The following is a 16,897-nucleotide window of genomic DNA, read 5'->3' as shown; positions in this document are numbered from 1 at the left end:
GCAAATACGATAATGTGAAGAAAAAAAATTATTTGAGACAGAAGACTTTTTGAGTAACATTATTGAATGAAAAATTTTAGTAAGAGGACTCACAGAATAAACTTAAAAATTATATTTCTGATATTAATGAAAAGTCAAAAAATATGTTTTTCCATTAACATGAAACAATGACCACAGATCAACTATAGGTCTACTTTTGATTGTGACATAGAACAATTTGTTTATAGGTTAGGTGATCTAAGATTAATCACAGAATATGAGCTATCAAAAAACTATGTAAATAATGTTTGTTTATAATATGCAAGTGAAACATACACAAAAATGTAACTATTGAAACTGTCGGAGTCAATTGTTGAAAGGTTTTGTCATGATCAAAGGTAACTCAAAAAATACTAAGTGTATTAGAAGGTACAGAACATTTTTCATCATTGGAACAGTGATTCTAGCCTTCCAGATATTCCTGGCCCTTAAATTTTTAGCCCTTAATAAAACTATAGTTGAACCTATTGATAACAAATGGCTGTCTATAAACTTTGATGATGAATCTGAAATTCAAATTAACTCTGCAAATAGATTGAAAGCAAACCAAGATTATGAAACCAGCTCAGTTATTAAAAAACAAAAACTTAAAAATAAAACCAATCATACTTATTCATTAAAATCCGAAGATTTAAATTTTGTGCCTGTTTGTCAAATATCATCAAAAGAAGCAGTTTCTGCAATAAACAGAGCTAAAACTCAGTCATGTAAACAACTTATATCAAACATTACTTGCCAAATCATTAAAAACGATTTCTACCCCAAAGAACTTAAAGGATCGTGTCCTACTGGAAAATTTGTGGCTGGTAAAGAGTTAGGCTGTTTTAAAGACGAAAAGAATTTTAGATTATTGACTGGTTACTATGGAGTTAGTAAAAATGAAAATTCTCCCAAGTATTGTATGAAGTTGTGCTTACAATCTGGATTTCCCTATGCTGGAGTACAGTACTCGTAAGTATAAGTCTACATAGTATCTAATCAATGATTTTTTATTTTTTTTAACTCTTCAGATAGAACATGATTTCTGTTTTTTTTGCATTATGAAAAGCATCCATCTCACAGACAAATATGGGAATTTAGCCTCTTTTTTGTGAACTCACTCAATATTTGAAGGCATTTATTTATCTCATCTTATTTTTTTTAATTAGCACATTAGGCAGTTAATAGGTAATTAATGTATCAATAACTGAACCTTATAAATTATAAAATTAATTATTCTATAAATAGAATGTTGTTATAACATTGGAAAAGATGCTGGTTATGTGAACAGCTTGTATTTGTGAAACTAGATAGAATAATAATAATATGACAGAATGAATGAAGATTTATAAGCCTGGTTAGAATCAGGGCTGCTACAATAACTGTAGATACAACAGATCTCCCACACTCATATGAATGTTGAATGAATAATCTTCATTGGATATAGTCTCTGAGGTAGCCAGGTGAAGGCAGTGAACATTTGGTATCAGTGAAGAATAGGGTTAGACTACCCCTTCACTTACTCTCTAGTGTAATTTTGTACCAAATTTGTAAACTATATCTGCCAAACAGATTGATGTTCTATTTGAACGGTTAAAAACATCTGAGCTTTTATATAGTAGGCAGTACTTATACCTGGTAGCAATTTTACTCTTGATTTTTGTAGGAATGAATGTTTTTGCGGAGTAGATGAACCACCTCTAACATCAAAAATTCCCGATTCATCTTGCAACTTGAAATGTCCAGGAGATCCACATGCAACATGTGGTGGATATTATACTACCAATATATATCACACCGGTATTAAAAGTGAGTTAATCTTATTATATAAAAGTTTATTTTAGGATGAATTATGGTTTTCATGAGTGAATTTTTATGTTTTCTGTGTGCAAAATTAATTAAAATTGAATTGAACCAAAATGTTCAACAACATGCCTCATTTTCTACCTAAATAACTTCCACTCATGGATCAATGTATCTTTCATGGTCTCACTTCATTCTAAAAAAAATTGGAAAGTCTTTATTCTAATTTAGCGTTTTAATTGTCTTTAGAGATTTATTGAGCATTAGAATGTGATGGGAAGCTCATTTTTATAATAAAAGGAGAAAAATGTCTAAAAGATATTACTTATATTCAATGGTCTAAGGAGCAAAGTTGGACAAACAAAGATACAATTTTTTTATGAAGAAAACACACACTTAGAGTATTTTATTATTGTTACAATCTGATCATGGAGATCAATGAGCAATTTTTTCTAACCTAATTTAACTAATGCGTAAAATTTTAGATTCTAATGTTCTACTCATTAGTATACTTTTTTGTCTCATAATTTTTTAATACTACTGTGTTATGCAATATTCGCACAATTAACACCAACATTTAAATTAACTGACTGGCGAATTCGGTTATGGTCTGGTCAACAGTTTCTTATCAAGGTCTCTATGAAGCTTTTTATTCCAGTAGTTTAAAGTTGCTTTCACTGTGCATTGTTCACCTTTAGTCTCTAAAGATGATAACTTGGTTATCAAAATATACATCAGACAGTGTTATTTTGAGTGTTGATGTAGTGGTATTGTAAACAGTGTGTTCAATAGAACCAGACAGTGTATTTGTGAATGTTGGTGTAGTGTTAGTGTAAACAGTGTGTTCAATAAAACCATACAGTGTAATTGTGAGTATTGGTGTAGTGGCAATATGATAAGTGTGTTCACTAGAATCAGACAGTGTAATTTTGAATGTTGGTGTAGTGGTAGTGTAACCAAACAGTGTGTTTAGGGGAACTAGAGCTTAATTTTGAACATTAGTTTGGTGGTAGTGTAAACAGTGTGTTCAATAGAACCCAACAGTGTAAGTTGGTGCAATGGTAGTGTAAACAGTGTGTTCAGTAGACCTAGACAGTGTAATGGTGAGTGTTAGTGTAGTGGTAGTGTAAACCTTGTGTTCACTAGAACCAGAGTGTAATTGTGAATGTTAGTTTGGTGGTAGTGTAAACAGTGTGTTCAATAGAACCTGATAGTGAAATTTCGAATCTTGATGTAATGGTAGTGTAAATAGCGTGTTCAGTAGAAATGGAGATACTCACTGCTTACAGCTGATGTCTCAATCCCACTTCTCTTAGGAAGTTCAGAATGTGAGAAGGCTCTAGCTGTCAGAGATCTTCGTCTTCTATTACATATGCTCCTAGGTATGATGCTCTGGAGTTCAGTAGTTTGAAATAGAGGTTTCCTCTTCTACTTAATAGAATCTGCATGCTATAGTTTTCAGGTGTCCATTGAGGCGGCAAAACCTCAACAAGACTTTTATTTCCTGTAGATTGTTCCATTAACTGATTTTCCTCTATCTAGATACCTTTCCAAAGTTTCCTCTATAGCTCTGGTTGTACTTAGGGAATGATCTAATGACAGTTCACTGGAATTTATGTGTATGATTCACATTTTATTTATCTCTTCAAAAAATACAAGATATTTGTAATTTTCAGGATTTATTGCCCAAACTGCTAATATGGAATCTACCAATAGACAAATGAAAATGGTAAAAATAGTTTTTCTTTTAACTCTGAATGGTAGAGCATTAAGGCAAGTAAAAAGATTGTTGAAAATATTATACAGTACTGATCATTACTATTACATACATGTAGATGTGGTAAGTTTACTTTATTTGTACTTTCTTAAATCAATTTAATGTTATTGTAAATTTTTATTGGAAAAAAATTATATTATTGAGATGATATTATTTCTTTTATATCTGCAGAACGACACTTTTTTGTCTTGTATGCTAACCTGTTAATTTTTTCGGGAAATAAGCAAAGGAGAAGAATGTTTATAAAACTTTTCTGTCTTTAATTTCCTTATATAGTTTTTATATTATAAAAAAAATCAACTTTGTTAATAAAGTTGAAATTATACGTATTTTTGGTTTTGCGTTGTTGATAGTCTTCAAATGAGCTTAAAATCTCCCTATTTTTTTAGACTTGACACTCATTTTGTTATTGTCAACAAATCAATGGAACAATGGAACAACAAGGCCAAGTACAGAAAGTCTTCACAATCAGAATAGTTTCGAATGACTTGAATTTCTCTTTATGTAATTTTTTCTTTTCGTCTTGTCAAGTGTCCTATGAAGGTCTGATCCTACTTGTACACATTTCTACCACCGTATTCTATCTTTTACCATATTTCAAATTCCTCCAAAATTGTTTTCTTTTTTGCTCCTTTATTTGGTCTATTTGTTTCTTCATTGGTTGCCCTTCATTTTTAGTTATGTTTTCTGTTTCCATTAGTTTTCTAATTAATCTATCTGGCATAATTTGATCATCTGTTATACTAATTGGGCTGTCATTTTTTATCAATTATAAGTTTTGGTTTCTTACTTCTCTAATTTTCCGTTCTTTATTTTGCCTCACTTAGTTTTGCCTATCGTTCTTCTTGTATGGTTAATTTTCATCACTTTTTTGGTACCCACTTAGTTTATTAGGCACAAGGCTGTGATTTTATTTGACTTGTATTCTTTCTTATTATTTCTTTCTCAACTATTTTTTTCAACCCAATTATTTGATGTCCCACTTGTACCTATTTTCTCCTCTGTACTTTTTCTTCTACTGTTCCCAATTCGTCTAAAATTCCTTTCTTTTTATTCAAAGTTCTTTAATTGTGTATATCAATTTTTTCCTTTCTTCTTTTTCTCATAGCGTTTTCTATCATTCATTATTTTGCTCGTTAATAATATACCTGTCTTCATTCTCATCTTCCTCACATCAATCCGTCTATTTCTTGTTTATTCACTTTTTGTTCTTTATTCTATCCCAATATTTGCAATCATTTTCTTCAATAATCACCCCAGTGGAATAACAAGTCTGAACGTCTTCAGATTCAGAAAAATATTGTTATTTCATTTGATTTGAATTCATTCTTCTTCGCATTTCTTTTTACGAGGGTTATTTGAAAACTTTCGGACCTAACAAAAAATCAAGACGTTTCTAAACACTGAATACACTGTTTACACTACCACTACACCAACACTCACAATTACACTGTCTAACGCTCGTTTCGATTACCAAGTGATCGTCTTCAGAGACGGAAGGTAAACTAAAGTTTTAATTAACCTTCAGTCTCTGAAAGACGATAACTTGGTTATCGAACCGCGCGTCAGACAGTGTAATTGTGAGTGTTAGTGTAGTGGTAGTGTAAACAGAGTGGTCAGTTTGAATATCACCAACGGTTCCAGAAATTCCAACTTGCAAGACTTCGTCCAAAATAATTGATGATAATTGAGCTACTTACATTTAATTAAACGAAAAAGTGACAATTTGGTTTAAAAAAAACTATTGAAACAATTTTAGACGTGAATGACAGAAACTGAGATTTTTCTGTTAATTTTGAGGCGCTATCAATAAAATGCACAACAGATTTAATTTCGAATAACATTGAGTGTTGCCTAAATTATTAATATTTTGATAAATAGAGGAGTAGGGTAGCGGGTGAGACTGGGTACCCAGCAACGTTCATTCATCGTTCGACGCACTGCCGTGATATTTGTCAGTAGCTCAGTGTGGAAAAAAGTTCAATAAATATGTTTCACTGCAAATTGTTTATCATATAGTAGAGTCTCGATTATCCGCCATAAACGGGTCGGCGGAAGGGCGGATAAGCTAAAATGGCGAATAATAAAAAATAGATTTAATGTATTGCACTGTTACTGTAATATTTTTCTTGTACATTTATTGAGTAAACATGATATGCAGCAATACAATACAATAGAAAGGAAAAATAACAAATAAAGTACAAGGAAAATATATATATATACAGTTGTACATAAAAGGTACTGTTCCTGAAGCAGTTTTAAAAAAAAGAAAGTATATATTACCGTATACGCTAACTCTACAGATTCAGAAATTACATACAGTACTGTAAATATCAATTATGGAATATAAAATACTAAAATAACCTTTCGAACCAATTTAATTTTATTGATTTATGTACTGTAGACAATTAGGAAGGGAGAGTTCAGGATGAGTGGAAAAAACTTGATTTTTTTCTGCCGTCCTGATGTATCCCACTTCTTTGTTGCCAAGTTTCGCCGTCTGTGGAGCATCATAATGTCGACAACTCTGACTTCTTCTGGCTGTTCAGCGTATCTAATGGCTGCTTCAAACATTTTTACCCCTTCTTTATGTGCTACTTTTTGGGGCTCAACAGTCTAGGTTCTTCAACATCTTCAGCATCATCACTATTAACAAGTGTGACAATTTCATACTGGTCATCTCCAAAAAGCCATTCTCTTACTTCAAGCAAAGATGCTTCCTCACATCCAGGGATACGTTGTATTAAGGGCAAAATATTTTCTTGGATTTCATCTGGTATGCTTTCATCCGTTTTTTCGTCCTCACCCAACAGCTTATTCCAAGACTTTGCAAAAGTTTGTGTCCCATGCACTTTCAATAGAATAGGCCACATCTTTCAGATTTATGGTTTTCAACTTCTTGATTAAGTCTTGGCCATCCTCAATTCTTGTATGAGGGTCGAGAGTAGCATTCTCCGATACTTTCTTTTCAAGTGTTTCCAAAACACCTTGGTCTATTAGTTGACAAATCGCAGACACGTTAGGAGAGAGAAAAATGGCTCTTATATCCTCATCTGTAAGCTCTCCTGCATCAGGATGAGTTCGGGCATTATCTAGTAGTAAAACTGCTTTTTTAGGAAGATTATTATCTTTTAAATACTTCTCAGTCGATGGTACAAATGGTACAAAACCAGTCTGTAAAAATTTCACTGCTCATCCATGCACTTTTTTGGTTAAAATATTTTACCGGCAGAGCATGTTTTGCAATTCCCTTAAACGCCTTAGGATTTTTCGTCTTTCCTATCATTGCCAGTTTCATTTTGTGGTTTGATGATTACTGCAGGCCAAAATCGTGACTCTTTCTTTGATACGTTTGTAACCTGGGGCTGCTACTTCAGTTTTAGCTGCGAGGCTCTTACATGGTAACATTTTATAATTAAGGCCCGTTTCATCGAAATTAAATATTTGATCTCCGGTTAAGCTTTCAGCTTCTATAAATCCTGCAAAAACATTCCGAATGGAATGAGTTATCGCTGATATTTTTATGTACCTTTATCTCTATTTTTCAAGTTTTTGAACTCGTTGACTAGACTAATTATTATTTTTAGAGACAAGATTATCTTTACCGTCAACTGTTGCCATTGGAAAAAATTTTGCCAAACGTTCGCCTGACCAGAAAAAGATTTGCAACAATATGGGGTGGTGCTTCTCTATTAAAAATGCTAAGATCCTGTATGTGGGAATTATTAAATATAGATGATTGGAAATGGGATTTCGTGATAAATTTGAGTGAAAGCGATTTCCCGGTGAAACCAGTACAAAAACTCACGGAATTTCTAAGTTTAAACACGAATAAAAATTTCGTCAAGTCACACGGTAGAGAAGTACAACGTTTTATACAAAAACAAGGATTAGATAAAACATTCGTCGAGTGCGAATACAGAATGTGGCGGATAGGAGATAGAGTACTACCATCGGGGGTGCAATTAGACGGGGGTAGTGACTGGATAGCTTTATCGAAAAATTTCGTACAGTACGTTGCAGATCCCGAACCGGACGAACTCATCGACGGTCTATTGAAGATATTCAATTATACATTACTCCCCGCTGAATCATTTTTCCACACATCTTTAAGAAATTCGAAATTCTGCGACACTTACATCGATAATAATTTACATGTAACCAACTGGAAGAGAAAATTAGGATGCAAATGTCAATATAAACACATAGTGGATTGGTGCGGATGTAGTCCTAATAATTTTAGACCGGATGATTGGTCTAGAATAACAAGCACCTTCCCGAAACAGTTATACTTTGCCAGAAAATTCGAGCCTATAGTAAACCAAGCCGTTATTTTACAATTGGAATTGTGGCTACACGGTGTGGAAGTACCCACGAAGGACGTCCCAAATTTACACGCCTATTGGCAAAATATCTACCACTCCAAAGATTTGGGAATGTCACACGATGACGGTTTATTAACTTTGAGCAATACAATCAGAAGACTAGTTTCGAAGACGCTCAATAATTCTTGCGATTTAGAAGCTCTAATAGAAATAACTTCGTATCATTATAATGATAGTTATCGGTATACTCTATTCAAATACGATAGTTCTAATTCACTTAATTTGGAAATAGCCGTTAAACCCGTCGATAAAAATGTTTTATCTAAAAATTCTACGTTAATGTCATATTTAGAAGTTCTAATGGTATCTACTGATTACGATCAAAAAGAACAACTTTCTAGAAATTTCCTCAGGGTAATTACACCGCTATCCGAACCTGTACTGATCTATAGTTTCTTCAAAACACCTGGATCCAAGTTTTATAATCTCACATCAATATGGATAGCACCGGACGGGAATATCTATGGAATTGTCGAATTCTCCGTCGAAGGTTCTTCTTTAACAAATTTTGTCAAGTCTGGTATTAAACAACCCGTTTTACCCGGTGAGTTCGAAAAATTTTCAAATTTTCAAATTAATAAATATAGTGGGACTGGGGACGGTTATCTCAATTTCTAAAAGTCTGGTGTTGATAATAATTGGTGTACCAAACTTTGAAATCCAGTTAAAATTATTTTGTTTGTTTATAAAATTGAATGAGTCAAATGTTGTAATAAATTTGATAAACTACGTGTTTTTTTTTCATCTAGAGTAATAATTTTTGTTGTTAAAGTATGCCATTTAAAAAAAATAGGCTCAATATTTTAGGAACAGTCATATGTTTTATGAGTTCATCATTGTTTTATCGTATCCAGTTATTGTAACAATTCATTCGTCAAATCTTTCCACAATTTTTTTTGGTCCTCCAAATGGAAAGATTTTCCTTTAAATCTCTATCATTTGTAGTTGCATTTTTGTTACAATATGCAACAGGGTTTAAATGACCTACCAAGTTTCTTCTACCTAGAGTATCTATAGTAATTTTGCATCTAAATATACCGAGTATTTCATATGTCTTTATGAGTTCATCGTTGTTTTATTGTATCCATTCATTGTAATAATGCTTTCCTCAAATCTTTCCGTCATTCTTCTTGGTTTTCTACTTGGAGAGAGTTTCCTTTAAATCTCTAAATCTAGCAATCAAACTCTTTATTTTAATATAAATATATATTAGAGACTAATATTTATTTTTATTTAGGAATTTGGACTGTGAAAATTCTCTACAAAAATACCCAGCTTGCGGAAACAAAATTTCCAGTGTTTCCTTTAGAATATTTCAATGGATCACCAATTAAAACCCATCAAATCACATATCTGCATGGTGGTTCCAAAGATAAGAAGGAATTTAAAAATTCTTTCGAAAAGTTTCTACCGGTTGCTCAACAAAAACAAAATTTCGAAGCTAAAAGTGTGACGAATTCGAAAAAGAACGGATCGGAACTTACCAAATGGGTAGACGAACTGTTTTTCGAATTTTATAGAATTAAGAAAATGTGTGAGAGTGCGAATTTGACGGAATACGAAAAAACGTGCGGTGTACTAGTAGATAGTTGCCATAAGAGTAATTGGAGTTCTTTTGCTCTTGATCCTAAGAGTGCCATAGGAACAATAAATTTGACCACCAGAGCTTTTGATATTTGGTAAATGTTTATTCAGTAAGCATAAATATGAAATAGCAAAACCGATTCTCTCTATAATCGTACCTAATCATTCCAAAACATCATTCTGACATTAGTTTCATGTAAATACTCCAAATATTTCCAATCTCATGAGGCTATTTCATTAGAGCCACGGTTGGTTTGGCCATCATGCCACACATAGCAGTCAGCATGCTTTCTTTCACATTTGAGATTGTTGAATTAAATGTAATAAAATGTCGAGACGTTGCCTCTAGGACACGGCAATACCACTTGCATGTCGAATACAGCAACCATGTTATTAGTTTTATTATCCATCTCAATCCTGGATACCACTTTTTTATTCATGTGGCTCTCATACTGAGCTTTTCCTTTTTCTTGTCACTTGAATTTTTAAACTTGACGCACAGTTCTCATTGATCTTTTTTATAATTACCATATTCAATGATTTCTTCTTTGTAGAGGTCCATTAGATTTTTAGCTCCATCTTTCTTTCGAGGTTCGTGCCATGCAATATGCTTTCGGATTTTTTCTTTAATCGCTTGCGAGACGTCTGAGTGATTATCGTGCTTTCCTCTTATATCGCAAGAAATAAAATCATATCCATCATTATTTCTTTGTTCTTCCTGTCACTGATACCTAGTGTAGCCACAAAGAGTTATTTGCAGAACCTAGTTCTTTCGGTACCACGAAGGAAATAAATTTTTTTTTCATATCGACATTTCAGTCTAACAGTCTCGATATTTTCAACAATAAAGTCTGCCATGTTCCAAAATGAGTCAAATTTATCTTGTCCGCCTTGAAAATTTTTCAAAACACTTCAATCTACACTTTTCACCACAGAGACGTAACAATTTTCGTTGGCTTCTTCTAACCAATTCTTTTTCGACCGTTCCATCGACTTTTCTAGTTTCCTTTATTGACTGATAGCTTTTCCAACTATTTCTTAACAATTTGGATGCATTCTTTTACCATTTCGAGGGATTCCTGATTCTTAGAGTTTTCTTTTTAAAATAAGACATAGTCAGAATATTGGACTAAGTTTCTCCTAATTTGCCAATAGGTTTTGCATTTAAATCTCCAAAAATTTCGGGTAAATTTCTGTGAGCACTAACGATGGAGAAACCGTCGCCGTTATTTTGTGAGCAAACTGACACAAAAAACTTTTTAAAAATTTATATGAAAACTAAATTACTTTATGTGTCATTGCCTTATGGCGGTAAGAAGAAATAACATATTGACTGTGGTCAATATGAACATCCTCTGCCAGTTACAGAAAAAATAAGATTAACCCATTGACCCTCGTTACAAGTAATTCCAGATCAGTCTAGAACACTTCAGAATATGTAAACACTGCTTAGTAATATGGGAAAAGGGCAACTTATAGAGAAACAACGAACAACCTATCGGACTTTGCTTTGTGGAATTTTAGAACAGTCAGGAACACTCCAGAATATTCTATTACTACTTAACCATAAGGACAATGACCCAGTTATAGAGAAAAGAAGATTAACCCATTGAGTCTCGTTACAAGTAATTCCAAAACACTTCAGAATCTTTGAAAACTGTTTAGACAAACGCTAAATATAAATTAATATATAAAAAATTATTATAAAGGCAATGGGCAAAGTTTTTCCCTTTATCCATAAAGTGCGCATACACATCATCAGTGGTCATACGTGGGGCTGAACTATACTTGTACAACCCCCTAACATCGTCCTTTTTAACGCCCAAAATTTTTGTGGTTCCCATCCTAGACCCCTGTTAGTATTCTACAGAATGGCCGTTCTGTGATTTTTTTATTTTTGAACTGTTCTTTCTCCTGGTTGGTGTTTGATCAAACTGTCCCGATTATGCAATAACAATGGCCATGTTATAAGGGAATAATTTGTATTCAATATAATGTGTCAAAAAAAAAATCGTAGAGACAGGTTTTGTTTTCGATTTGTGCATATTGATCCAACTTTTCGCCTTATATGAATGTGATAACATTTGGTGCTCAATTATTTTTTAATTCGATATCGACTGATTACAAAAAATTTTCCACATTTGTCACTTTTTCCATTAAAAGGGTGAAATTTTTTCATATAAACTTATATAATTAATAAAAAATAAAAATGTGACATTCCTCCAGCTCAGATATTCACATTGTATCTCAAAATTTATCGAAAATGTCAGAGCTGGACTGGAGTGAAATAAGATTTGGTCTGGTGGATCTGTCAGTACTGAATTAATTGAATTGTTGTGGCCAAAAATAATTTGAGGGAATTTTATAAAAAATGAGTGACCCAGTAAAGCTTTTTCAAAAAATTATAAGAGTAGGAATAAGGAAGGTCCCAAAATACACTAAAACGCTCTGGACCCCGGATTAATTTACTTGTAATCGTGAGAACTGATTCCAAAACGATTATTCTCTAGGTCTCTAAACGAACTTTTGAGTCGTTCGGAATTTCTTCTTTTTACAGGAGATCCATTTACTAGTTTTTTTATCATAGGTTGTTTGATAACAATCGTTACTTTTATTGATTTATTTCTTTATTATTCGAGTCACCGTTTAACAAATTCCAAACTATTTGCAAAACGAACGAACCTTTGCTGTGTATAGTTTATCAACGATTCTAAAGCTTCAAAACATATAGCTACAATATTTCTTCTCTCAAACACGTACAAATTATGTTTAACTGAACGACTTTTCATCTCTGTTAACTGCATTCCTTTTACAGTAAAAACTTCGTTAGTGTTTATAATTTGCTCATTCAAAGCTGCTACCCAACCACCGGTAAGAGGTTTCGTTTCCAATTCTTTCAACATCTTACACACTTTATTCGTGTACTTCGTTATATCTAATAACGAGGTCGTATATCTTTAAAGATTTTGCTGATATCTTGAGTATACTTCTAATATGTCAGCTAAATATGATAATAAACGTAAATTATTTATGCTGGTCGGCCAATTATAATACTCTTGAGCTTCCTTTTCTTCGCCATTACAAACATTCTATGATTGTAAAATAGCTACCACTAATAGATTGGTGAATTTAGTCCAACGAATATCATGATACTCAGGTAGACTCACCAACTAGAGACTATTTGCCTTTGCCATATCTCTCAATTCTTTCATGCGTAAGACACTTATGTGAAAGAAAGAAGCGATCCAAGATGATTATTTGATCATCTTTCCTATCTCAAGTACAGTTTTAGTTGTTAAGCCACAAGATAATTCAGACCTAAAAAGTATCAACGTTTTTTTCACTGTATTTATAGTTAGTGAAATGATTTAATATGTACATTTCCAATTTTTTTAGCTTATAAAGAATTAGCTTCAGGTATGCAACGACCGATTGGAGTCTTTTCTAATATATCAGAACTTTTTAATTCTAAGTGGATGTAAGCTTTGAGACATTCTTTATGCACCGCACTTTTCATGTTTTCTTCTAGGATTGCATTCTTGAACCTCGTACCTTTCTCAGTCGTAATATGTGCTTGATTATTATTATATGAATTCATCTTTACTACGTCAGGAAATGGGAAATCACATTTGTTTTTCACTTAGTGCTCCCCATTGCTGTGAAAATGAATCAAAAATTCCTTTCTCTTGACAAGATTTTGATTTTCACTAAAAGCTTACGATGGTTTACTCAGTCCTTTGCTTTCTTGTTGCTTATTTTTGGCATCATTGTGTGTTTCGTAAAGTATAACGTTAACATTTGAATCATTTGGATTATTAGAATTAGGAACAATCTCTCTAAGGTACAAAGACTGTCTTGCATGTGTGCAACCGGGGTCATGAAATCGTTCCCAACAGCTGCACTAAAGGTAATTCTACATCTCCCACCTCTTCATATAGTACTGGAAAGTGTAGCAGAAAAAACATCACTTAGAAGGTTAAGAGAAGTAATCACCAAAGAATAACCGTACCTATATAATTACCAAACCTGGGACATAACTCAAGATACATCAAAAAGTTTAGCTTGGAAAAAAAATTACTTGAATTCTAAGCTTTATAAGTGGAATTAAAACACCATATAAGAAATAAACAGAAATGCCATTAAATAGTATACGGAAGGATCTAAAGCAGCAAACAGAACTGGAATAGGAGTGTACCAAACATTCTGAAAGCCTACCGCAATAGCCTACTGTCCACTAGCCATGTAGCCATTAGAGCTTTAAGCTCCAATATCATAAAATCCAAGCTCGTTTGGTATTGCCTAGAAAAATTAAACGAGCCAGGCAAAAAAATTACCCTACAATGGATTATGGGACACATTGGAGTGTCGCTAAAGCAGGGGCAGACAAGATCTTCATAGGACCTAAACCCTTCTGTGGTATCAGCTACATAACAATAGCAACAGCATTGTAAAAGAAGGTAGATAGGAGCAAAACCAATTATTGGGACAACCTACAGGGGTCGATACAGACAAAGACTATCCTGGGAATCTATAACCAGAGTAGATCTACAGACACAGACACCTGAAAACACTAGACTTAGCAGATACTACGGCGTGCAGTGTCTGTTTAACAGAGGATGAAACCTCAATCCACATTCTCTCTTACTACAGACCTTTAGAGTACTACACCTGGAAGCGTATGAAATAGAAGACGAAGATCTTCGGCAGCTACATCCATCCCACATTCTGATCTTTCTAAAAGAAGTGAGATCAACAGATCAGATATAAGCACTAGGTTCGCCAGTATAACAGTTGGGACTTTTGTGAGAAAATGATGTCTCCATCTATTGAACCCCATTACAACTTAATATTTGGCACCTATGACCTTTCTTTAGCTGTAAGTGTCATATTTTAGAGTAAAAATAATTTTTTAAAAATTACGATTAGAACCCTTTCTTACTTCTACTTTTCATTTGCTAGGTTTGGCAAAACATCATGTGGATAAGTTTGCAAGGAATGTACCAAAAGTACACTTGATAACAACCCTAATGTGTGTTTTTTATTTACTATCATTCTTAATGATACACCCTTTGGAAATATTTTTTTAAAACACGGAAAAAGTGATAAAAGTAAAAAATGATAGAATTTTTATAGCAAAAATTGTTGTATATACAGTATGATAATAAAAATTTGAACAATAAAAACAACCATATCACCTTTTTTATTTCTTTTCACTCCAAGTTTCCGAAAAATATTCTTGTAGTTAGATGAAATTTTAAAAAAGTTTTATAATCTGATGCCTCCTGCCGGAAATTACTTCTTAGGAATTTTCTCCTTCTCCAAAGAAAGGAATTCCGTTCTGGGCGTCTGCAGGCGAACTCCTCAGTATCCTCATGGTATGATTTGAAACCGAGCTCCAAATGTGAAAACAATACTCCAAAGATGGACGGAATCTGGGTCAAGTAGAAGATTAGAAGCTGTTGCGGAGTATATAGCTTTTTGGTCTTGTGGGAATATTGAGTGCAAAAATTCTTCTCTTTTAAGATATACTTTTACATTTTCGAGCTTAATTTAATTTTGGAAGTGAATTTTTCTATTTTAATAATATCCGGCAAACATATTTTAAACCTTTAATATTTTAGTATTTCCTAAAAATAGATATAAAGGTTTTCGATCAGCAATTCATAAAACAGGGTATAAGTTTAAATATAAAATCGATGGTAAAAATCCATAATATATTAAGTTAAGGGACAACCATAGTACAATAATTATTGTAAGTAGTTCTCTCCGATCCTTAACATTATAAAGACATACTGCCGAAACTGTAATAGAAATAAAATAATCTTCCAATTATTTTTCATAAATACATAGTTCCTTATCCATAATCCCAACATGTTTTTAAGAGGACTCAAAGTTCTTTGTGAAGCTGCCTTAACTAATTCGGAGGCTATGCCAGAACATATTGCTCCCAACCTCAACACCCAGCAAGCGAATTTGCGGAGATGGTGATAATTTATGTCCAGGACAGGATCAAATCTTGAGCCGAGGTGCCAGCATTCTTTGTAAAAACAGCAGCCTGGGTGTTGCTGCCTTATCATTCAAATTAATTCTACCCCAGACAAGAATGTTTTCAAAATCAATATTGATGGTGATCAGTTGCTGCCTACGGATTTATTTATTAAAAGTAGTAGTTTCTGTATACCAGTGCTGTTGATTTTATTTGGATGCTGGTTTTAAGGTTAAAAATATAACCTAAAATATAATAATCTCAACAGATGGTATTGAAGGCTTGAAAGAATACGATTTTTTATATCGTAACCATGCTGATAGTGGGTAACACACTGTTTATTACAATAACATTGCCTGGTCCTTCGAGCCGGATATGAATGATATATGGAGGGCTCGAAGGACCAAATAGTGTAATTGTTGATATAATGGCATAACGAATCCAGAAATTTTTTTCCAGTGGATTGGATACCTATATAAACACGCCAAATGTACTTCCAACCCTTTTAAAAAAGATGTAGGAAGTCCCCAATACAATTTATTGTGAAATATAACAATTTTGTCACTAAAATCCACGAATTAATCTCTGATAACGAAGCACTGCTTTTTCTATTTGTTTCCTGGTCTTTATCTGTGAACTTTGTGTCCCTTTTTCAATACTAAGATTCTTTCTAATTATGTAGTTCACTACAGTGTGAAAAATTTCTTTGGTAATTTAACCAAAAATGTGTAGGAAGTTTTAACGCGAAACAATTTAGTAAATTTACTTAACACTGTCTGGTCCTTCGGGTCGGATTTGAACGATATATGAAGGCTTGAAGGACCAAACTGTGTAATTGTCAATTTAATGACATAACGAATTCAGAAATTCCTTTCCAGTGGATTGGATATCTATATAGACATACCAAATGTACTTCCAAACTTTTTAAAGAAGATGTAGGAAGTCCCCAATATAATTTATTGTGATATATAACTATTTTATCACTAACATCCACTACCAGAAAGTACAAACCACTTTTTTTCTTTCTTTAAAACGTCCTAACTGTATGAGATAGGACATTTTATATTAATAAATATGTCTTTTTGAACAGAAGGGTTTTGAGTAATATCATTCTATCTGGAAGTTAGGACGATTTGTTTTAGTAAGTGTTGGATAGGACGTTTTACATTTAAGAACCCATCTTTTTTTAGCTTAGAATCATTTTTTAAACAAATTTAAGATGCTTTTTATAAAGTTAGGACGTTCTATCTTGGGAAATAGATGCATATAGTATCTGAATACCAATAACTGCAATTATGTCAAAAATGAAAAGAAATGTAATTAGGATGTTTTAACTAAGGAGGA

General features: G+C 33.0%; 1 protein-coding gene across 1 annotated transcript; it reads left to right on the top strand.

Moving 5' to 3' along the window:
- The first annotated feature begins 223 nt into the window (after positions 1 to 223).
- LOC130449249 (xylosyltransferase oxt) lies at positions 224 to 14,759 on the top strand. The gene is made up of 5 exons (XM_056786939.1): positions 224 to 990; positions 1,685 to 1,827; positions 3,498 to 3,661; positions 7,186 to 8,527; positions 9,221 to 14,759. Exons 1-5 carry the CDS (start codon positions 368 to 370, stop codon positions 9,664 to 9,666), a joined length of 2,718 nt encoding a protein of 905 aa, XP_056642917.1. The 5' UTR covers positions 224 to 367; the 3' UTR covers positions 9,667 to 14,759.
- Positions 14,760 to 16,897: the final 2,138 nt, after the last annotated feature.

Source organism: Diorhabda sublineata, chromosome 10 (genome assembly GCF_026230105.1).
Source record: "Diorhabda sublineata isolate icDioSubl1.1 chromosome 10, icDioSubl1.1, whole genome shotgun sequence".
Lineage (NCBI taxonomy): Eukaryota > Metazoa > Arthropoda > Insecta > Coleoptera > Chrysomelidae > Diorhabda > Diorhabda sublineata.
Note: the sequence above shows the minus strand (reverse complement) of the source record. Positions and strands in the feature narration are given on the sequence as shown.